We start from the raw sequence: 23,344 nt of genomic DNA, 5'->3' as shown, positions 1-23,344 counted from the left end.
TATACCCGATAAGGAACTAATAGCTATCTCTAAAAGCTTTAAAGTCTAGAGACACTACTTAGAAGGGGTAGCGCACCCTATCCGAGTTCTTACCGACTACTACAACCTAAAGTACTTTATAACGATAAAGGTCTTAAATAGTCGTTAGGCTAGGATTGCGGAAAGGTTAGTAGCGTACGACTTTACTATTAAGTATAAGAAGGGGACTACGAACCCTTCTAATAGTTTATCTCGTCGACCGGATTACTTTATAGGATTTAAAGGAACGGCTAAAGACGAGCAACTATTAGGACTTCTACTATCCTTATAGTAGCAACTAAGAGTTATAACGCTCGATAGCTACGCGGACTACTCTATAGAGGTACCGTAGAGCTACCGCGGTACCGACCCGGAAAGTTTATATAGGAACCTAGGTCTCCTATTATCCTATAATAAGCTCGATTAGCTTAGGTTAGAAAGGCTAGTAACTAGTTTTAGCTAGCTATCTAGCGACACTCTCGATAGCACCGTAGAAGGCTTATTACTCGCTACTACTAGTACTAGGAATTATAAAACCCTCGTGCTACGTTTCCTCGTCGCTATAGCGTATAAGGACGAAGTAGCGTATTAAGGAGAGCCTCTAGAGTCGACTCGAGACTTTATCCGAGAGGTCTAGTAAAGGGACGCTTATACTTAAGACAGACGGAAGGAGGCTACTTTAGCGACTATAAATTCCCCGGGCGATCCCCTAACGCCGACGGAAGAGCGTAACGGTACCGTAGAGGTACTATAAAGGTCGGACAGACTAATAGGCTTAGCTAAGACCTAGACTACCGATAAAGATAGACTTCTTCGGTATAACGGAAAGGTRTATATTCCCGCCTCCGTTACCCTCCGGTAGGAGCTTCTATATCGTAACTACGACGATCCTACCGCTAGATACTACGGGCGATAGCGTACTACCGACGTCCTTTCGGCTAAGTACTTCTAGCTACGCCTCGCCGAGGACGTAAGGAACTACGTAGCCGAATACGATATCTATTAACGCGCTAAGACGAAGTATTATAAGCTATATAGCGAGCTCCGGCCCCTAACAAAACTATTAACCCCTTAGAAGTTAATCTCTATAGACTTTATTATAGGTCTACTACTATTAAGAGGATTTAGCGGTAAGATCTACGACGCTATTCTCGTTATCGTTAACCGCTTCTCTAAGCTAGTAAGGTACCTCCCTATTACTAAGGATATCGATACGGTAGTACTTACGGAACTAGTATACCGCCGCATTATCTATAAAACAGGCGCTCTAGACGATATTGTCTCGGACCGTAGATTAGTATTTACTAGTATATACTAGAGTGTGTTTTGCTTCTACCTTAGTGTTAAACGACGCCTTAGCACTACTTTTTATCCTTAAACGGATAGCTAAACTAAACGGCTTAACTAATAGTTAGAAGCGTACTTACGCATCTACTATAATTAGGATTAAGACGACTAGGCCCGCTTATTAGCTACGGTAGCGTACGCCTATAATAGCAAAACCTACGTAGGGCTAGGGAAGTTACCTATAGAGGTAGCGTACGGCGTCGAACTAACATCGTTAGATAGTATTAGCCGCGCTATCGACTTAGAGTACCTACTATAAAGCTAGAGGGTACGCCCTATAAAGGAACTAGCCCTAATCGAGTAGGCTAGCGCTTAGCTATAATAGAGAAGGGACGATTTCGACCGGGCCCGAGACTACCTTCTCTACGTAGATGTACTCCTTAAACGCTATTACGACCGCACGGTAGCGTAGAGGTACTTTAGCGTTTGTAACAAAGTCCTCCTATCGGGAAAGAACATCCGTACTAAGCGGCCTAGCCGTAAGATAGATAATAAATATCTCGGGCCCTTTATAATCCTTTAACGAATAGGTACGATAGCGTATAAGCTTAACTTACTACTAGTAATAAAGCGCTTCTACCCTATCTTCTACGTCTCCTTACTAGAACTATATACCGTACGAGATAGCTTTATACTACTACTAGTAGAACTACTCGAGGATAGCGAGAATAAGGGGGGGGGGGGAAGAGTTTAAAGTAGAGAAGATCCTTAAATACGAGGATAATGCCGATAGTAGTAGAAGGAAGTACTATATCTAATAGAAAGAATAGGTACTATAATACGATAAATAGTTATAGGAGGAGGAAATAGGGAATGCTCTAATTCTTATTACTAAGTACGAGGCCGTATAAAGGCGAAATAGAGGTGCCGTAGAGCTACCGTAGAGCGGGGTAACTACCTTAGTACTAAAAAGGAAGAGAGGGAGACCTTCTAAAAGGAGTCGTAAAGCATAGAATGTATTTTCTTTTATATAGAGTTTATTACCCTAACCGACTTAGTACTCTCCTTTAGAGGTACAATAATATCTAAAAAGTAACGCTTAGTGCTCTTATTAGAGGCACAATAATATCTTTAAAAACAACGCTTAGCACTCTTAGCAGAGGTGTAATAATATCTTAAAACGTAAAGGCACCGTAGAGCTGCCGTAGGGCGACCTAAACGGTACTCTTCCCCTACTAAATTAAACGCCGAGTRCGGTTATTAGRAAGGGAGATAAGAATCGCGTTCTTAGTAGTAGYATCTACGACTATATTCGAGGGCGGACCGCCGCTACTACTACTACTATTACRGTACATCTCCTAAGCCGCCTTACGACGCTTTATAGCCTCGATATCCCTCGTAGCCTACTAGTTCTAAGTCGGCTAATTAGCACTATTGCCCTTCGTAGCACGCTTTACCTTCTTAATAATGCCCTTAGACTCTATATTATTAAGGTAGTCGGTACCCGTCTACTTCGTACGACGATAGAACTTAGAAGCGTAGTTACGGAAGCGGACCTTACGACGGTCGCGATCGTTACTAGGGGGAGTCTTCTCGGTAGTACGACGAAGCTATAAAAAGATTAGTAAGGGTGCTATAGAGGTGCCGTAGAGATATATACGTACTCTAAGATATTAGTAGCACGAGCTATCTTAGATAGTAGAGGATAGTACTAGAGGCGGGACTTATTACCCTTATAATTAGTATAGTTATTAGGAGACTACGAGGCGTAGTCGTAAGGGCAATTAAGAGGTAATTACTTCGCCTTAGTAAGGGTGTTCCGGTTACTAGTAACGGGGGAGTAACGACGAAGACACTCGACTATACGCGCGGTTAGTTAAAAGCTACCGTAGAGGTACCGTAATATACGTAYRATAGTACTAAACTCGAATATCTAGCCGAGGCTACGYATTAGTAGGGAAGCGGGTAACCTTAGTAATAGGCTCGTTAGAGGCATTAGTCTCGCCTACGCTATAGGCCKAGCGAGRRAGAGTCGTAGACATCTTACTACCGCTACTAAGCTAAGCGGTTATRCTRTTCTATAAAGTGCGACGATTATTACGGTTACCTATAATTGTCTAAGGGCGACGCCGTAGCCGAGGAGGGGAACTATAAAGAGTGTTTAGATAACGCTAGTAACGCTCTAGATTACGGCGGATATCGAAGGCCTCGTCCTTAGGCAAGAGGGGAAGGATGCTACTTAGTAAAGGGCGTAGTAGTAGAGTAGAGGTAATAGCGGATTTAGATAATAGTATTAATAAAGGAGAACAACCTATAACTAACGAGTGTTTTATAGTAGAAGTGGAAAAGCACCTTAGCGGCACCTTAAAGATAAGGTTATACTACCTACATAAAAAGTTACTCGGAAAAATTAAATATAGAAAAAAGTAAATATAATAGGCTTTATAAGGAAAAATAAGTGAATTTTCTCGGCTTCTAACACTTAGCAAAACAAAAGTAAATAACTAAATTTACTTATATTACTTATATTACGCTACTACACCTAAGATAAGGCGTAGAGGTACCGTAGCGGTACTAGGGCTATAGTCCTTTAACTACAGGAAATAAAATGCGGAAAAGTGCTCCGGGATAGAGCACTAAAGGGGGGGAGCATACTATAAGGGGACCCTAAAGGAGCGGGACACCGCCCTTTAAACCCTTACTTAGGGAATCCCTCTTAGAAAGAAGGAGGGAATTATACCCTTAGCAGAATTTCCCTATACGGATGCGACGGCTAAAGGATAACTCTACGGTACCTCTACGGCACYACCGAGCCTAACTAGCACCGGGCGCAATCCTACAAAAGGGCAATGTCCTTATTACCTGTTCCCTTTCGCTCCCTAGGCAATATCGTATATATCTAAGAATTACTACTTAGTATTAAGACCCCCTGTTTATAACACCCTTATAATATTAGTAAAACCGATAAGCTCGACGTCCGTTCCTTTAAATTCGAGTCTAGTATTTATAGTTCTTGTAAGGTAACGAAGAATCCTCTTTACGAAGTCTATATAATCTTAAGTTAGATTTAAGTAGTATCGACTTGCTATTAATATAGTATAAGTAATATCGGGGCGGGTTCCTAATATGTAGTATATAAGGGACCTAACTATTAATTAATATTTAAGTCGATCTCGTTTAGTAGCTTTAAAGCCTTTAGGTATTAGCTCCTACTTTTTCCCTATAATAGTAGGAATAGCGGTCGGATTCGAATTAGCTAATCTAAACCGCTTAARTATTAACTTAATATAGGCGGTCTAAGAGAGTCGAATAGGTAATTGTCTAGTTACCTTATTAACTAGTATTCGCTTAATAGATACTCCGAGGAAAAACTTATAGTCGCTTATATCCTTTATTCTAAACCGGTCTACTAAGATCTTCTTAATCGAATTAATATTCCTAAGGTTTAGTCTAGTAATTAAAAGGTCGTCTACGTAGACTAGAATAAAGGTATTATTCTTTCGGAATACTACTAGGTCTTATAGATATACTTTAAATCCGGCTTCCTTAAGTAGGTTAATAAGTATTTTATACTAGATTCGAGGGGCCTACTTAAGCCCGTAGAGAGCCTTCTTAAGTTAATAGACCTTATCCTATTACTTAAATCCTAGAGGTAGGTCTACGTAGATTATACTAGGTACGTTAATTTCTCCGTAGAGAAATGCTATAACTATATCTATTTAATAGATATGCTAGTTCTTTATAGTAGTAATCGTAAATAGTACTCTCTAAGACATTAGTTTAATAACTATAGCAAAGGTCTCGTAGAAGTTTACTCCCTCTCGCTATTTAAAACCTCTAATAACCTATCGAGCCTTATATCGAATAATCTCTCTATTTATACCTCGTTTAATTATAAATACCTATCGTCTAGAGAGTATTAGATAAGAGATCCCCTCTCGAGTTACTATTATCTAGGTATCGTTTTTATCTAGTAAATCCATTTCCTCCTAAATTGCCTGTTTCTAGTACTTACTATCTAGATAGTTTATTACTTCCTTAAATGACTTTAGAACGATAGGGTCTATTACTACTATTTCTACTTTTAAGGTAGTTTTATTTGCTTTAGTTAGAGGCTCCTTATTTATTATTTAATTCGGAGAGTCGTCTTCTATTTCCGTAATAAGCTCGATCTCCGGTTAGGTTCCTTCTTAAATTAACGAAGCTCTATAAAATAATAATAGGATAGACCGTGCGATATAGTTAATTAAAGGCGCAGTTCGTAAAACTAGATTAAAAAGTAGAGTATACTTAGGGCGCCTTCGTCGCTTCTCCTACTCGACCTAAGCTAATCGAACTATATAGTCGGTAGTATTGCCCTCTAGAAGAATTTCCTTAAGTGCTTAGGGAGTCTCTAAGTTAGCGGTATAAGGTAGTAGCTATAACGTAAATCTAGTAGTATTAACTCGAACATCTTTATCGAATATAACTTCCTTCGCTCTTTTAATCTTACCTAAAATAAAGTCCTAAAGGCGGTATACGTAGTGCCCTTTAAAGCTAATTAGGATACGTAGGTAAGACCGGTTATTATGCTTCTTTAGAAACTTTGCCTTAGGAATAAGTTTGTAGGTACGGTAGCTAATTCGTCTTATCTAAGTAATATTAGGTAGCTTGCTATAAAAGGCTTTATACGCCGTCTTAAACCCCTAAAGTGCTCGAGTTAGCCGTCGATTAGAAATAAAAGCAGAGGCTTTATTTAATTTAGGCTAGAGCTCCTCTCGTAGGCCTTTATCGAGTTTTATATAGCAGATTAAATCCTATAGCGTCTAGTATCTTCTCTTAGATATACTATTTTAATTAGGCTAGTAAGGTGCCGTTAACGTTACCTCGATTCTACTTCTAACTTAAACTCGATCCCGGTAAGCTCCTATCGATACCTCCTTTAAAATACCCGTAAATTTAGTTTCTCTATCGATCCGGATCCGCCTAATTATACCGCTAAACTAGCGAAACATCCGGGCTTTAAAGTCCTTATAAGCCGTATAGGTCTTCTTAGCCTCTTTCGTTTTAAGCGTATATATCTAGTAACACCTCGAGTAGTCGTTAACTATAATTAAATAGTAGCGTTCTCCGGCTCGAGAAAGAGGTAAGGGTCCTCTAAGGTCTATATAAATCCTAGCTAACCTCTCTATTTCGCGAACTAGGTTTAAATAGAGAAGTTATTACTTTTATTTCGCTCTTCGATAGGAATTATAGAAGAACTTTCTATCTAAGTAGTTAATATTAAGAGACTTAAGTAGAGCTCGTAAGCTATCCGCACCTAGGTAGCCTATTCGATTATACTAGATATATATTAGTAGGAGGTTCGCTATTCTTCGATTAAGAAAAACTACCGGAGATAGTAGAAGGTCGTCGTTATTTAGTAGTAAGAACTAGGCATTTAGGTAGGATCGTCTAAGTAAGAGGTTAAGTTTCTAGAGCGTGCCGTATTACGTTCCCTAGCATATTACTTTACCGGTTTTAAGTAAGGTAAAGCGATAGTAACTATCCTAAGACTAGAATGTAGTTCCGTTCTTATTAAGTCGTCCTACCAAAAGTAGGTTTACTTATAGTTATAGAACGTAAAGAACGTTCTATAAGACAAGCTCTCTTAAATTGCTATTATATATTGCTTATAGTATAACTTTTCTAACTTTAAGTATAACGAAACTAGTTTTATATTCTTAAATTAGGAGACGAGTTAGCAGTTTAGTATAGTTAAGTATAATACGAATGTATAGAGTTAGGGTAGGCTCGGATAGTTAGGGTAATTACACGGTATAAGGAATGCTAAGTAGATATAAAGGATACTCTAATATTAATCGAATAGTAATTCTTATGCTTCCTCCCTCTCTCTCTTCTTCTTCTTATCCTCCTCTTCGGGGAGTAGTCGCTCTCCCTCCGGTTCGGTTAGGGAGAAGACACCTTTTACCCCGAGTTCCCCGGAGGTCCGCGAGGGGACCGTATAGTAACCGTAAGGGGTCCGTAGGGTATATCCTAGGACTTTTAGGTAGAATACCGTAGGGGGTCCGTAAGGGGTACGCGATAGGGGTAGTAGCGGAGCCCTACCGCCTATCGTTATAATACTCCTCCCTTCTAGGCTACTATCCCTAGTAGCGATCTAAGGATTTGTTGTAGTAGGGTAGTAGGGTGTCCGCTAGATATTTGTCGTTAGTACGGTTGTTATTATAGGAGCGTTAGTAACTTATTATAATTTTTGCACGCGCTCCGTAACCTTTCTATATTACTAATACTACGCTCTTCCCCTAACTTAGACGTACTAGCCTATACGCCTTTTATATACTCCGCTCCCCTTAGCCTTCCCGGCCCTTTAAAACCTACTATAACGATCCTCGATTCCCGCTATAAGGCGTCCGTAAGGCCCTAATATAGGCGGCCTATATACCCTCGGCGTAGTACCGAAATACTTCTCTAGAAAGGATCTAGACCGAGAAACGGAGTATATCTAGGCAGCCCTAGATATAAGTAAAGATACGCCGTGGACGTATCCGTATTACTTCTAGTATAGCAAATCGCTCGCTACGCTATTATACCGTTATAAGCGGCTATATAGTAAGGCGTACGCGCGTTATATAAAGAAYAAGCGCGGAGCTTATATTATAGTAGGTATACTCCTACYRTACGGTCTCGCTACGGTACTAACGCGGTTATAGGTTTCTATATATCTTTAAGGTCGCGTTAACGTACTAGTTATACTCGCGGACGTATACCGCGCTAAGCTCGCTCGCGTAGAGGAGGGTTTACCGAAAGGCCTCTCTAAACGCCGTTAAAAGAAGTAGATAACTCGAGAGGTCCGTAGTAACGAAGCGGCCGTTACCGCTAGTATAGAGCTAATACTAGCTTAACTCTCGTATAACTATATACTCCGCAAGTAAGAAATAGAGGCGGCCCGTATAGGAGAAGATATCCGGTAGTAGTAGACCCGTCGTTCTACCTCTAACTTCGATATAACGAAGAGGATTATCGAGCGGGACCGTATACGTCTCGGTATATATAGTACCTAGCGTCCTAGGCTATATATATATAGCCCTATAGCTATAAGTATAAAGTATACTATAAGGTGTCCGTAGGGTAATTACTAATTCTTCTATAGTAAACTACTCTTCCGATATACCGCTATTTCCTAAGTACCCCTTCGGACCGTAATATAGGCGGAGTCTCCGTTACTTTTAGCTTAAAGGCCTAACCCGCTTCTATAACGAAGTCGGGAAAGCGCCCTAGGGAGCCCTTACTACTACTACGCCGCGATCTCCTTAAGAATAGACGCGCGGTCTTAAACGAGGATCTAGAGAAGCTATCTCCTAAGCGCTTCTATAGTAAAGCTACCGTACTCGTAGCGGCGCCGGTTCTTCTTCCTACCGGTACTCCCGGTAGTAGGAACCGCGTATCTTTCCGCGGGGGGTCCGTAAACTTCTTATTATCGGAGAGTAGCGAGAGTAGGGGTAAAACCCTAGCTAAGCGAAGTAAGAAGTCTATAACGGTAAAATATAAAAAGACGAGCTAACGTAAGGGTACGCCTACCTAGGGGAAGACCCTAAACATAAATAAGCGCCTTAATAATAAGGCGATCCCCTTCTCGCTCGCCTCTACTACCCGTAATAACTCCGAGGATAAGTATTCTCTATTATTAAGTAGTAATCCGATAGACACTAGTAAGGACGGCGAACTTAAGGCCCGTAAGGTGTCCTCTAATGCCTTATCGGATATAGATAAGGTTATAGACCTCGATAATATCGACTAGGTCGCTAAGTCTTCCCGCCGTAAGGGCCGTAAGGGGGCCGCGAAGGTTACTACTACCGAGAAGGCTAAGAAGACTAAGAAGACGAAGAAGACTAAGAAGGTTAAGAAGAGTAAACGTAATAATAAGTCTAATGCTAGCGCGCTAACTAAGGCTAAGAACGAGGACGAGGCGGAGTAAGCCTCTAATATTAAATCCGTAAGCGGTATAGGTACGTCGTTCTCTAGTCGTCTTCCTTCGCTACGTCGGCTCGGTGCCGATCCTTTCCTTACGACGCCTACTCGTAATCCGTAGGCGGACCGTAACGCTATCTTTTTAGATAATGCTCGTAGAATCGCCGCTAGAGATTATAGCGAGGAGCACCTATTATTTTAAGATTAGGTCGACTTCTAGGTAGATAAGTTCTATAGGCGCTTTAAGCTATATAGCTATAGGACATTCCCCGTTCCCCGGGAGAATAAGACTTAGGCACGCTTAGTATCGTACGAGGCGGTTTATGCTCGTAAGCTCCTTCTCGAGGAGCTCTTTAAGAATACCGCCTATATAGACGTARCTAAGGAGGCCCTACGGATTAATAGTATAACCGGAGATAGTACCCGCTTAGAGATCCTAGAGCTATAGGGGCTCGTTACTCTATTAAGATATAAATATCTCGATAATCTTACTAAGCTAAGCTAAAAGGCTAAGCTAGGCGGGATCGGGTTAGAGCTTATCGGAAGTCTATAAAGTAAAGTAAAGTAGGATGTTCTATTCTAATAAGTAAGATAAAATAGTAAGTTATACGCGATGTACTCTATAGGGGATTATATCGCTTCTATATATACTAACTATAAAGGTAAGCTATCTAAGCAATCTAAGCGCGAGCGCTCTAAGCGCTTAAGTAGGGCGTCTAGTTAGTCTAAGTAGCACTAGGAGGAGCGCTCGGCTTAGCACCTAGATTACCTAACCTAGTTACGCTCTTAGCGATCCTATTCTACCCGCTCTATCCTAACGTCGCGTGTCTATATAAGATTACTAGTCCTACGGCCTTCCCTATCTTATTTATCCCTAGCGGTCTTTTCTATACGGGATTATTACTACGGGGAGTCCCTACGGGATTATTCCGTAATATACTCCTACTCGCCGCGACGTTATACCTAAGCTAGAGGATATACGCCGCGAATTATAGAAACTTAAGGCTACCGACGCCGGTCCGCCCCGTATAGGCCCTCTCTTTCCTAGACCTGCTATTAGCGAGGAATACGCTAAGGTTCCCCGGCGCTTCCGGGATCTACCGCCCCGAGAAGTCGGGTAGTCGTCGCCGCCTCCTAGTATAGTAAGACCTAATAAGTCTTCCGCTCCTACTATAGGAGCTCTTCCTACGYTWTCCTTATCCCGTAACCTAGTTAGCTTAATAGCTAAGACCGGTCTTAGTACTGCCGGAGTAATGTTCGCTCGCAGATTTATAGGCTAATTGTCTTAGGCCGTAAGGGGTCCGTAAGGTCCTATTTTTTCTTTCTTGTTTATAGGGAACGTCGACCCTACTTCGACGTTAAGACCCGTTAGGCGCCCTAAGGGGCTGTTTTTTGTACTATAAGCGGTAGGCTGCCTATTAGCGATACCCTATATAATTAAGTTTTAGAGCGAAATAAAATTAGTTTATACTATCTTCGCGTACTACGCTTTCGTAGAGGTTAGCTTCCCTTTTCTCGGGTGTCTCGCTATTCCTATAGGAGCTCGTCTACGTTCTTAAAGTTCTCTTAGGGTTCCTATATAGGTAATATTAAGTCTCTAATTCTAGAGTAAAGATATTACTATTAATATTATAGTATTTAAACAGCTTAGTTATAGCGGCACTAAGTATCTCTATTTCCTTAAGTAGGGATAGATGCTCCGGATATAGCTTATTAATTATAAGCTTAATTCGATAAAACTTAACGTTAATCCTTCTAGCAATGTTACTAACAAAATCCTCTACTACCCTTAATTCGGCTTCTTCCTAGTTAACTAGCGAGGGGCTCCTATTCCTATAAAATTAGTTTAGCAATAGTAAAGGATTTAATAGTCCTTTATTAGTTGTCTCCTAGTACGAGATAGTCGTTATAGTATTAGTTACTCCTTCGTAGAGGAATAGTACCTATTAGATTTAACTATCTAGGAACAAGAGTCTTTTAATATATCGCCGACTTTAAATAGCTACCCTTCTAATCTATAGAGTAAGGGTACTAAGGGCTAAAGCACCCCTAACTATAATATCTATATCTTGCTATACCGTTATACTATTAGGGGTAAAACTAACTATAGCCTCGGTCCTCCTTTATTCGGAGGAGCGGTCTAATTTAGTTAACCGGTTAATTAACTACTTAGTCTGCCTATATTCCGCCGACCGTTAGATGTCTTTTATCGTTTAGATAGGAAGGACGGCTATATAGGTTTCTTCTTAGGGTGCTATTAATAGTAGTTCTTATTTAAGTATTAGCGCGGGAGTTCCTTATAGCTTAGATAGCTATAGACTAAATTAGGTAGACCGAAGCTAGCTACGTAAGGATTAGGATCTAGTACTCGTTTACCGGATGCATTATATCTAGCGAGATAGGACCGATTGTCCCTTATTAAGTTAGTACTTATCTTAGTCTAAAGGGAGGTCTATTTCGCTACCGCTTTTATACTTAATTCGTAAAAGTTAAGGACTCGTCCTTCTCTAAAGTTAGCTACTTAATTATTCTCGCCGATATTATTTACCTAATCTTTAAATAGTAGGCCTAGATTTCGAAGGAAGATTTAACTCTTTTATGCGTCTCTAATCTTCTATCCTCCTCGTAGACGATTAAAATTATCGTAGAGTTTATTAAAATTATTAATAAATGAAGCCTAGTCCTTATAGTCGGCGAATATGCACGTATACTAGTTATCGTAGGCTATAATAGCTACGTTAATCTAATAGAATTCGCATGTATAATCTAGAATCCTTATTACTTCTAGAACCGTAGAGTAGCTATTAATCTTATCCTTAAGATAGGTCTTAACTCTTGCCTTAATTCTATAAAGTAATACTTAATTATACTTAGTAAAGTATGTAGTTACTAACATATAGTTATTCTACTTAGAGGTAGGGATGCCTTTAAGTTATGTAAGTATTAGTTTAGGGGTAACGTTATTAATTAGCACTGTTAGTTTAATAAGATCTCCGGTAAGAACTTTAAGGAGTCCTTTTATTACTACGGCATTTGTAATGTCCTTCTTCTAGCGAGTCTAGTTCTCCGGTCTAGTAAGTTTTTCTACTAAAGTAAAGGATCGTCTATTTCTATAGGCCTTAGTAAAGGCCTAAATATATTCTAAAGACGCCTTCGTTAGGCGCTTAACGCCTAAGGTAGCTAACGAAGACATTAATAGCGTTTAAGATCGAGTAGTAGGTAGCATAGTAGGTAATATATAGCGGATACTACTAATATTTGTTAATAGTAGTTAGCGGTTAGACTCGTTCTTAATCTTACTTAGTACGTCGTCGGTATTAGGAGAGTTATCTTTAGATAATAAACTATCGGAGGGAGGAGTTATTATAGTAGCCGATTTTCCCTTAGCTCTAGGGGTAGGATTACCTAAGTAAGAGCTACTAGTAGTTTAAAATTAATTGTTATTAACTAAGTCTTTAGCGGTAGTCGAAGTAAGTAGAGCCTTTAAGGTGCTTTTAACGTGTTTACTCGGTATTATACGCGCCGTATCCGATGTTTTTATAGGAGGATCTTATAGATTAAAGTACCGTCGCGTTATTAGCTTTGCCTAAGGTTCTAGGCTAGAGAAGTAGCTAGGCCTAGCTAAGAATTCCTTAGGTTTATTTATAGAGAAGCGCTTTATTAAGCGGGCTACTACTCGCTATTATTTACCTACCCTTTAAAGGCGGTAGGCCGCTATATAATTACGCTGCTGCTATAGTCGCTTAGCGCGTTACTCTAGTATCTTATTTATAAGCACTTTTCCTATTATAAGGAAAAACAAAAGGGTAGCGAGTAGCTACTTTATAACTAAAACGAGGTAGTCTTATAAGATATTAATATAAGATAAATTAAAAGGTTAGTAAGGAGTTTAATCTTACTTAAGCTAGGATGTTTAGAGAAAGGATATATAGCTTTAAAGTTTTAAAGAGGTTTTTTACCTCCGAGCTTATCCGAGAAGACAAGTTTCTCTTTTTTTTTTACTCTTATCCGTTTAATCTAAGATTAAATAATATAACTCCTACTAGGTACCTTAGTTTAATGTTTAAATAAAGTGCGTTTATCTATTTAAGCTACTAACAAATCGACTATATAGCTAAGATAATTTATTAACTCTATTAACTTACGTTAACGTTAGGAGTCTACTAGTTATTATTAAATGCTCTCCGAAGAGACTATTTACTTTAACGGGTAGCTAGAATAAATTACTTCTTTAAGAGCAAAGTAATTAAGGTAAAATTCACCTTAAGTTATTTATCTTATAAAGCTAGTACGGAGCGGTATTATAAGCGTTAAATCGACGTTATAGAGAGACGCGGTCCGGGCTTATAACCTGTTAAAGATATGGCCGAAAAGGTTAATTAAGGAAACTAACTAATGTAAGGACCTACGTAAGAGTTATATATATCCTCGGTAAGATAGCGCATAGACTATCATTACAATAGAACACGATCCGCGAGCGCCGTCCCAAGCCCAGGCCTTCGACCAAGCCCTATTTCCGGAGGTACCAAGCAATGGCATCGACGGGACATCTGGATTTTTGCCAAGTGCCCCCATGAACTACTGCCCTGGCCGAGCCACCCAATTCGCATATCCAACTCAACGCCAAGTCAGCGGAAATCCCCATGAGCTACAATACTTACAAGTTGGTCCACAGACTGGTTCACTCCAAAACTTCACCGCCTTCGAATGTGATACTGAGCTGCGATGTTCCGACCATGGCTGCAACGGGCGAACGTTTTCCAGCTGGCACAATTACCAACGTCATGTCCAAGAGAAGCGCGGCGCATTTATTACAGAGTGCCCGTTCTGTGGGTTGGTTTTCAGTCGAAAGAGTAATCGGGACTCCCACATCTCTTATCGCAGGTGCAAGGGACTCAAAGCGCTGAGTCAGGAGGATGGGTATTTGCTGGGTGATGTTCATGGTCTCGGGGTTCCTGGTGAGCGTAATGGCTGAGACTTTGCCTGGAGAAAATGAGAAGGTCTGGCGAAGTGCTGTGATGGCAATATATCATTTTAACGGTTCTTTTATTTTGACTGCAGTATCGAATGTCAGAATCATTTTGGGAGTTCTCTTCACTATTTGTGCTCAATCTTGAGCCGACTGTGTCATGAACAATGATAATGCAGAGCCTCGAAGTAACGCAGCAAATCTGAATGTGATCACATGAACAGGCTGCCCATTAAGCCAGCGTTTGCACATACAAATGCCAAGGCGCAATCCATCATCCAAGATTGCCATGCCATGTTGGAAGAAGTACAACGCAATACAATTAGACTTGCTCCGCCAAGGAGGAGGCCGTTGCCACACTCCCGCTTAACATGTTCGCTTATGCGAGTGTAGATCCATGCCACAGGAAGATAGATCGCGGGCCCGATGACGAGGGCCAGTTTCGTAGACCCATCAGAAATCCCGGAAATGACGACGTCTTCGGCGATGGTCTGGCAATAGCATGCTGCGAGCCACACCATCGTGAAGACACAGGTTGCCACCGCATTGGGATCGGCTGAATCTTCCGACTTTGGTATCGTCGTGTCCTTGTCGCTGGGTTGATCATGTCTCCCGTGCGTATTTACGCTCGCAGTAATGACATCGTCGGTCTGGCAGGAAGTCGGAGGGCCCAGGTTCGCGAACAAGGTAGAGTACATGGCGTATGCCAGCCCAAATCCAACATGAGCCAGAAAGACCACAAAACGGAGATGCATCAATTGTTCGGGAGGAAACAGGTCGAGTCTCTCGGGGACACCAGCTTTGACCAGGAATCCCGCGCCAGACAACCCAGTTAGAGCTCCTGCAAGCATCCATCGAAGTCCAGCGTACTGCATGAAAGACGCAACGTGCGCTGTCCAAATCAGAGCCCACGGAAACGAAACCAGGAAATATACACCTGACATCAAGAACGTGCGGTCCTGGAGACGGAGGYGCGACATATGCTCTAGACCGCCTATGAGTGCGTGGACGGACACCAGCATCCCGCAAAACCTTGCGAGAGGGTTCACATCGCGCAGACGCCGCAGGAAATTTGTTTTGATGCGGACCATGATGGGCGACCTGAGATCCTTCGAATCATCCACGTCTTGATGCGTTCGAGATGTATTGCGCATTCACGTCTTGATGCGTACGAGATGTATTGTGCAGCAGAAGGGACAAATCGATCGATTCCCAAAGGTATCTCCGGAGTGAGCCAAAGCCAGGACGGAGGTGGGTAGGCTCTGCGTCCTCTATGTACGTTTTGCGTCCTCTACTGACCAAATACGTCACCTTGCAAAAAAGCAACGTGGGCAAAGTACTAACTTGTTACCTAGGTAAAGTATTGTCACATGTCTATGGATCGACCCTCTGCATTAAGAGACGTAAAGATCGTCGGAACCTGCTTGTATGGGCATTGGATTGACTGCTCCTAGGCCAAGACCCACTAAGCTGAATGTTGAAGGAATGAGGAGGGTTTTGGGGCTGAACCATGCGAGGTATCCATATCTACCTATCCTAGATGCTCTCAACAATCATTCGCAGCTGCTAATACCGCAGTGCTGCTAGGTTCTTCCCCTGACACAAGCAAAACTTGGATTGATAATGCTACCTGCATTACAGAGCTGATTACCAGCAAGGTCGCTGTAGACTGTTAGAAGCTTTATGGACGCACGACGACCACTTGGCCCAGGATCAAGTATGGTGCAGTGAAATGCTGACATTACTAGAACGACAATCTCATGGTATATATGCAAGCATCTATAGGTACCAGGTATTTCATTCAGCTCTTCGAATCTTCCATTCTTTTCAAATCACGACTATGAAAATAGATGAACATGAACTTATTACAGCAAAATGAGATACCATATCGCACAGCTGTTAACGAATAACGGCCTCGCAACAAGAGCGCATAGATATGGTTATCTAGTGTTGGTGTATAGTAAGCTGCCCAATACCCCTGGAAGTGTGCCACAAGATCTTCGCAAACCTACCTTACTGCGCCCTGAGTCTGTCCGAATCAAGGAGGTCCTCCAGCCTCGTGGCGAGATGTTTTACTAGTACGAAACTGATGGGAAGGCCCTGCAGTTGGTCAACCATGTACTCAGGCCGGGAGGCTTGTACGAACCAACTTCAGCGACAAAGGGCAAGTTTTTGTGACCGTCCGATGCGACAGTCACTGGTTTCCCTCCAACTGCCCAGTGCCGCTCATCACCAAGGATCCGGTTCAATACGAGCGGGAAAAGGCCGAGCAGACGGGAAGAAGCGTATGCGAGATCATGGTCAAAGAACGGAGCACAGGCGCACACACGCATTATGAATGTCAGCATGCGGTTCTGAGTCTGAAAATGTTGCTGGAATCCCTGGCGGCGCAGCAATACGGTCCGGCAAGATCCAGCTTCGACTTCTCGACGAAGAGGTATGCGGGCTACTAACGCAGGCGGGAGAAAGTCCTAGTAGCTCTGGAAACAATGGTCCAGAGTGGAAATACAATAGTTTTCCCGGCAGTGGAGAAGGGGTGCATGCGCAAGCACGAACAGCTTATCAAAGACTTGTGTGCCACACAGGGTGGCGACTCCTCGGGCCTTATCGCGCAGTTGTCCCAGTCGATGGACGATAACGCGAGGCAAGACGTCGTGATGGACAAGCGAGACCGGCGCGCGGCGACTGTGATCGAGAGATATCTAAGGCGTACAGACAGCTTGTCAACCAGCTCTTAACGCACAGGGGCAGCTTCCTGCGCACACAGCCTGAAAACACGGTCCAAAAGCTMGACCGGTTCAGGAAACAGTGCCAGAGGTTGCATTAAGCGGTAACAACGCAGATCTGCCTCCAGACATCAAGGAACAAGTGAGCAATCTCTACCTTGCTGCGAGCTGGAACTTTTCACAACTCCTCCAAACGATGGGACCGCTTACTACTACTACCGTCACGAGAATCCGAACGGGTTATGTGTCGGCAGGAGATGCTGGTGCTTTTGCGGACGCGAGCTTGGAATCACGGAGGGCCTGCCTTAACGGTAGCTACTGGCCGATATTTTAAGTACAGGTACTACCTAGGCATGGATCCGAGTTGAGCATAACACACGTCTTCAAACATAATTCGCTTGGCCGAGACATCGATGTCCTCCGTATATGTACATCTACTACATTTTTATGCTCTGCTTCTTTACAAACATTGCCAGACATTGATTGGTACAATAAACTACGATTCACAACCTCGCCACAAATCCGCTCTTGTCAATCTGCAAGYAAGTCWGTACACCACGTCGCGTTTTCTACGAGAGAACTTCTACAACTCACCTTCACAAGATACTCCTTGGAAATTTCACGGACATTAACAACTCCTGCGAGGGCCATGCACAGCTTAATCTCATCGGCGAGCAGCTTGAGGCACAACTCAACTCCTGCCTGTCCCTTGTAGGCCAAGCCCCAGAGGACAGGCCTTCCGATCCATACCTACATGGAAGAGTCAGCACACAATCGGAGAGAGAGATGAAAGATACCACTAACAAAGTCTGCACCGAGTGCAAGCGCTTTAAACACGTCTGTTCCATGCCTGATGCCTCCATCGACGTGAATGGGAATCTTTCCACCAACTRCATCCACAATCTCAGGGAGCGCGTCCAATGTTGCGAGAGCCCCGTTAAGCTGTCGACCGCCATGATTACTGACGACAATACCGTCAACTCCATGATGCAGGGAAAGTATGGCATCCTCGGATGTAGCGATACCCTTCACCCAGACCTGCATCTCTGGGTGGCACTCCTTTTTGAGCCAGTCGATGTCGCTTTCCCTATAAGAGATTTAGCATGAGACGTTCCACAAAATACAACGACTCATCCCATTGTGAGGAAACCTGGACTTACCACGAGAGCGTGGGGTTGGGTGCATGTGTATGGAACGTGACCTTGCCCTTGGGCAGCACTCGTTTCTCTCCATCGAAGTAACCAGGCTCAGAAGCCGTCCGTTCAAGCTTAGGTCTATCTTGTGATTCTTGCGCCTGCTCCTCTTGATCGTCTGTAAAGTTTGCGATYTTCAGATGTGGTGGTAATTTGAACTGGTTGCGTATCTCCAAATTCCGTCGTCCCAGAAATGGAGTGTCGACAGTGAGGAAGACGGCCTTGAACTTTGCTTGCTTTGCACGCTGGATGAGCTTTCGACTATGCTCTCTAGATTCGAACAAATATAGTTGCAGCACGTTAGGGTTGCCCTCACTCGCTTCGGCAACCTCCTCTAGGCTTTTGGTCGCAAAGCTCGAGAGACCCATGGCAACACCTGCCTTCTTACAAGCTCGAGCGGTTCCCAGCTCGCCATCTGAGTGAGCAAGACATTGCATGGCTGTTGGRGCTACACCARGAGGTATGCTGTTCTTGTGACCAAAGATGTTGACTGATGTGTCGACAGCGGAAACATCGCGGAGTACGCGCGGTCTGATGCGATATTTCTCGTATGCGGTTTGGTTCTCGCGGAGAGTTGAACCCGAATCGGACCCTTCATTGTAATAGTCGCGCGTTTGCTTGTCCATCAAGTTGTAGGCATGTTTCTCTAGCTCTCCGATCGTGAGGCACTCGAAGTCTTCTATGCCTTTGGTCGCCATGATGGGATATAGGTAGTGTGATTGGAGAACGGAAATTGACGGAAAGGGATTGAATTGGGGTAGGCAAAGTATTCTGCAGCGTACAAGGTAAGGTAGGTATATCTGACGCTCTTTAGAGTTGAGCTTACCTAGGCTGTTGATCAACAGTGTATCCGCTCACGCGTGGTGTGCTTTTTGGGGAAGCTGCGAGGTTTATGACGTCGTTGAATCCTTGAAAAAGCATGCCCGGCGATCAACATCACCTTGACGCATCGGCGTTCCAAGACAAGTCGGTCTCTCTGTGGAAAGATGATGGGAAGATCTTCTTGTGGCACAGCATAGCAATGTGCCTGTTGAGGAGCACATAGCCATCTGACAGTATAGTGAGAAATAGGGGAGAGCAGAAGCGAAGGAGGATCGATCTATACTGCGATTTGAGGTTTGGTAGACGTCTTTGCTGCTCACGTCCGATGACTGCCCCATGTATTAGACAGACTCGTCTTTATCATGTCCGTCGCGATTGTGACAACCGTCATTGTCAGGAGAAACCTCTCCATGTCGAATATGGAGGAGGCCTGGCAGGTCTATCCTTGTGCGCTCATGTTGGCCCGAGCTTCAAATAAGCCGATGCCGAAAGCTTATTAAGTTAACGTTTGTTTACTCGATTCTTGGTAAACAAACGGTCGGGGCAACCTCCCTTCCTACATCTCCACATCCATCCGCCAACATGGTTTCGACAAGAGGCGGTGCCCAAACAGGTGTCGACGACCAAAAAGAAGCGGAATTGAAATTACGAAAGAAGCCCGTGCGAAAGGCAGCGGCAGCAACGAAACCGGCCAAGGCAGCGCCTGCAGCGAAGACAACACGATCCAAGAGGGTGGAGCCCGAGCAGGAGGACGAAGAAGCGGACGAACTACACGGAGATGGAAGTGCGGCAGCGCCTAAAGTGGTACGGAAAGCCCGCGCAAAGAAGGACGATGTCAGCACGACCACCACCACCACAGCTCCAAGCAAACCCGCCGCAGCAACTCGAGCTCGCGCGACGACTGCCACCGCTCCCGGCAAGACAGCCGCGACACGCGCTGTAAAGCCCAGTAAGACCGAGACGTCGACACCCAGTCTTGCCCCACCCGCTCAAACAAGGACTGCGCGTGCTACGCGCGCAACGGCTTCAACTCGTGCCACCGCAGCCAAGGAGAAGGCGGCACCACTTTCACCTAAGAAGATCACCCAGATGCCCAAACTACCAGCTCGGAATACGAGGACTACCAATATCAAGGCGGTGGTTGGAAAGGAGATTGGAAAAGTCGTTGCAAAGGGCAAGCCAGCAACGCGGCGGCGAGGTGTGTCGGACGAGAACGCGGGCGTTCCAGAGTTTAGACCATCCACTGCAGACCAGCAAAGTGAAGAAATCAACACAAGGCAGGCTTCGAAAGGCACACCTGCAGTGAGCAAGGCCGCAGCAAAGGCTGTAACAGAGCCGGAGACGATTGAGATCGACAATGACACACCAATGTCGACGACACCGACGACACCGGCAGAATCAGTTCTGGAGCCTGATGACGATGTTCTTCAGGACCATGTCGAGGCTTCAGACTCAGATGGTGGTGGAGAGATCGAGATATCTGCGGATGAACTTTGTGGACCCAAGACACCCATGAAGCGCATGAGCCCCCGTGAGCTGTCAAAACACACATCTGCACATAAAGGTAGATTCTCAGAGGACGTTCCAATGGAGACACCTGCCAGACGGTTCTTGGTTCCTGGCTCACAGGTCGGCACACCGCAAACGCAGAAACCCTATTGCAAGCCTCGGTTGCCAATATCAGAAGTGAGGCCCACAACCGCAGCTAGAGCACGGGATAGAGCTATGGTTTTCCCCAAGTTGCAGCCTCTGGATCTGTCTCTTGCTCTCGAGGAAGCCGACGAGACAGCAGAAGTAGATGACAGAACTTTGTCTACAGAGGACGAGATGGTGCCAATGAATGTGGGACAAGCCGACATTTCTGAAGCTTCTATCCACATCTCGGAGGGGGATGAGCTTAGCGACGCAGAATGTGCCCTGATTCCGGCACGCGCGGTTGGATCGTCGAAGGAGGTCAGCATTGAGGATGTCGATACCGATGCAGCCGAGCATGATATTGTCAAGATTCCCTTTCAAATGCAGGATCTGTCTATCGTGGAGGCTTACGGCGAAACCGAGGATGAGCCCTGTCTCGCGGAAAGGGATGATTCAAATGAGACCATTCTTGTGGAAGATGAAGACATGGGAAACACCGTGGACTCGCGAATAGAGACCACGCTGGAATCGGCAGGGAGCATCGTCGTCCACCACGACACGGCCCCTGAGGCCGACGAGAGCCTGACTTGCGATGAATCCATGGAGGACTTACATCTGCCGATCATGACCCCAAGGCCAGAAACCATACAATGGGACAATTTACGGGAAGATGTAACTATCCCTTTCAATTTCGACAACGTACTTTCTGGTACCCGAGCTCCCCTCCAAGAGCCCGAAGAGCCAATGTCCTCTGATGAATGTGTGGAACCACAAGAAACCACTCAGGATGTTGAGCACAGGCCTTCTGTCGAGACGAACATGATTCTGGCAGACACACAACATCAACGGCAAAGTTTTGGGGATGTACGCCTGTCTGTCGATGCAACCGTCAACCTGAGTGACTTCCTCGACATGTCGTCCCTCGCAGAACAGCCACGTCAACCACATGACCAGGACGATTATAACGATGTCGACATGGAAGCACCCCAAGCCGAGCTTGACGACGATATGTCCAACGCAACTGCGGCTGCATCACCACTGYGCGCTGTAACTCCTGCCAAGATACCGTCGACCACCGGCAGCGAAAGCATGCCAACTCTGCCAGACGTGCCGCAGCAAGAGCCTCACCACGTACTAGAACCGAACACGCCTCACTATGCAATGCCTACGATCGCGTTCCGGCGCAAGTCGCTGCCCGCAATAGTATATCATACTCCCATGAACGGCTCGAGACCGAAAACTTCCGATGGTGCCAGCATACACCGTATTGCCAACCCGTTTGCAAACATGTCGGCTGCTCAGGACGATTTGCAACGATCCATGACACCTTTCCGTCTTAACAGAACACCTGCTTCAAGACCGCAGACGCCATCCATCGGCACACCAACGAGGATGTCTTCGCGGAAAACTCCACGAACAAGTGGTAGAGCCGGCATAACCCAAACGCCACGCACAAGCAGCAGACTGAGTGTGAGGCTGACCCCCAGAGAGCGATTTCCTGGCCTGCCGTCTCGACAGACATACGAGGAGCTAGCGAGCACTCCAACGGCCAAGACGCCTGGGCAGTTCATCCYTTCTGYAGCCAAATCAAGCACGAAGGAGCGTTTCCCGGCACTCCCGCCGGCTGAAAAGTACGAGGATTTCGTCAAGACACCGGCGTCAGGCCGTGCTTTGGAAACGGTCTCTACCACGCCACAAATTGAGCAGTCTATCTTTTCACCAATCGAGGATGTAAGCAACACAGTTCAACCAGAGGAGCGCTACCCCGGGCTACCGCACCGCAGAACCTACGAGGAGCATGCAAGAACAGCTATGCCAGCTTCCCGCTTCCGCACACCTTCGCAGTCACCAGCAAAGCGACCAGCTACTGTGCAGAAACCTGCCTCGCTTCGCAAGATGGCGCTGAAAGYCGGAACGCCAATGGCTTCCCACACACCAGTTAAGACACCTCTCCGGGCTCCAGCCATGACTCCTGGGCAGATCCCACTGACACCTCACCCTGGTGCACCCCTCAAAGGTGTCAATGCTTACGTTGACATTTTCCTGAACGACRGCAGTAGTGCAAACTCCACGTATATTGCTGTGTTGCACAGTCTTGGGGCCAAGACGACTAAGACTTTCAATGATCGCGTCACACATGTCATCTACAAGGAGGGGTCGCCTGCTACTCTGCAAAAGCTTCGAATTCACAACAAGCAAGTCATCGAGAGTGGCAATGGCAAGGAAATCTTCTGCGTCAATGGACGTTGGGTTAACGACTCAAACAGTGAAGGTACTCGTATGGATGAGACCGACGAAGCCTACATCGTGGATATTGAGGACCAGCGGGCTACCAAGCGTCGCCGTAAGAGTATGGAGCCCACATCTTTGCTCAACATCGGCGGCAACGTAGTGCGCGACACCAACCGGAAGAGCAGTCTTGGACGAAGCTCGATTGGGCGAGCGCTGAAGGCCATGTCACCTTCTTTCGAGTCGCCCACCAYGGGATTGTCTGTCGATTTCGCAGAAAAGGAGAACAGCGGTGACAGTTCATTCGGGGACGAGTCGCCGGCTACTCCTGCTTAWCTCGCGGCGCCTGACAGTCTGATACAGCAGACGGCACCCATGAACCGCATGAGGAAGCTAGACTTTGATGCACAAGAGCAGGCCAAGAACAGGCGACTGACGTTCTGGGATGGAGGCGAGTTTTGAGAGTCGACATTGTAGGCGCATCAGGCGGTCACGTGGGAGGAAATACATGGGTC

General features: G+C 44.9%; 3 protein-coding genes; 2 read left to right on the top strand and 1 right to left on the bottom strand.

Annotated features, from left to right (window-relative positions):
* Positions 1 to 13,828: 13,828 nt before the first annotated feature.
* RCC_02436 (uncharacterized protein) lies at positions 13,829 to 14,230 on the top strand (the record flags this gene model as incomplete). The annotated part of the gene is made up of 1 exon (XM_023767727.1): positions 13,829 to 14,230. The coding sequence occupies one exon, from the start codon at positions 13,829 to 13,831 to the stop codon at positions 14,228 to 14,230; it is 402 nt and encodes a 133-aa protein (XP_023623495.1).
* Positions 14,231 to 17,453: 3,223 nt separating this feature from the next.
* RCC_02435 (related to Hydroxyacid oxidase 1) lies at positions 17,454 to 18,841 on the bottom strand (the record flags this gene model as incomplete). XM_023767726.1 has 4 exons in its annotated part: positions 17,454 to 17,486; positions 17,545 to 17,700; positions 17,755 to 18,037; positions 18,111 to 18,841. The coding sequence occupies 4 exons, from the start codon at positions 18,839 to 18,841 to the stop codon at positions 17,454 to 17,456; spliced, it is 1,203 nt and encodes a 400-aa protein (XP_023623494.1).
* A 706-nt stretch (positions 18,842 to 19,547) lies between these two features.
* Positions 19,548 to 23,291, top strand: RCC_02434 (uncharacterized protein; the record flags this gene model as incomplete). Its single annotated transcript, XM_023767725.1, has 1 exon — positions 19,548 to 23,291. One exon carries the CDS (start codon positions 19,548 to 19,550, stop codon positions 23,289 to 23,291), a length of 3,744 nt encoding a protein of 1,247 aa, XP_023623493.1.
* Between the last annotated feature and the right edge of the window lie 53 nt (positions 23,292 to 23,344).

Source organism: Ramularia collo-cygni, assembly GCF_900074925.1.
Source record: "Ramularia collo-cygni strain URUG2 genome assembly, contig: RCC_scaffold03, whole genome shotgun sequence".
Taxonomy (NCBI): Eukaryota; Fungi; Ascomycota; class Dothideomycetes; order Mycosphaerellales; family Mycosphaerellaceae; genus Ramularia; species Ramularia collo-cygni.
The sequence above is the reverse complement of the archived record's forward strand: the minus strand, read 5'-3'. Positions and strand labels throughout refer to the sequence as shown.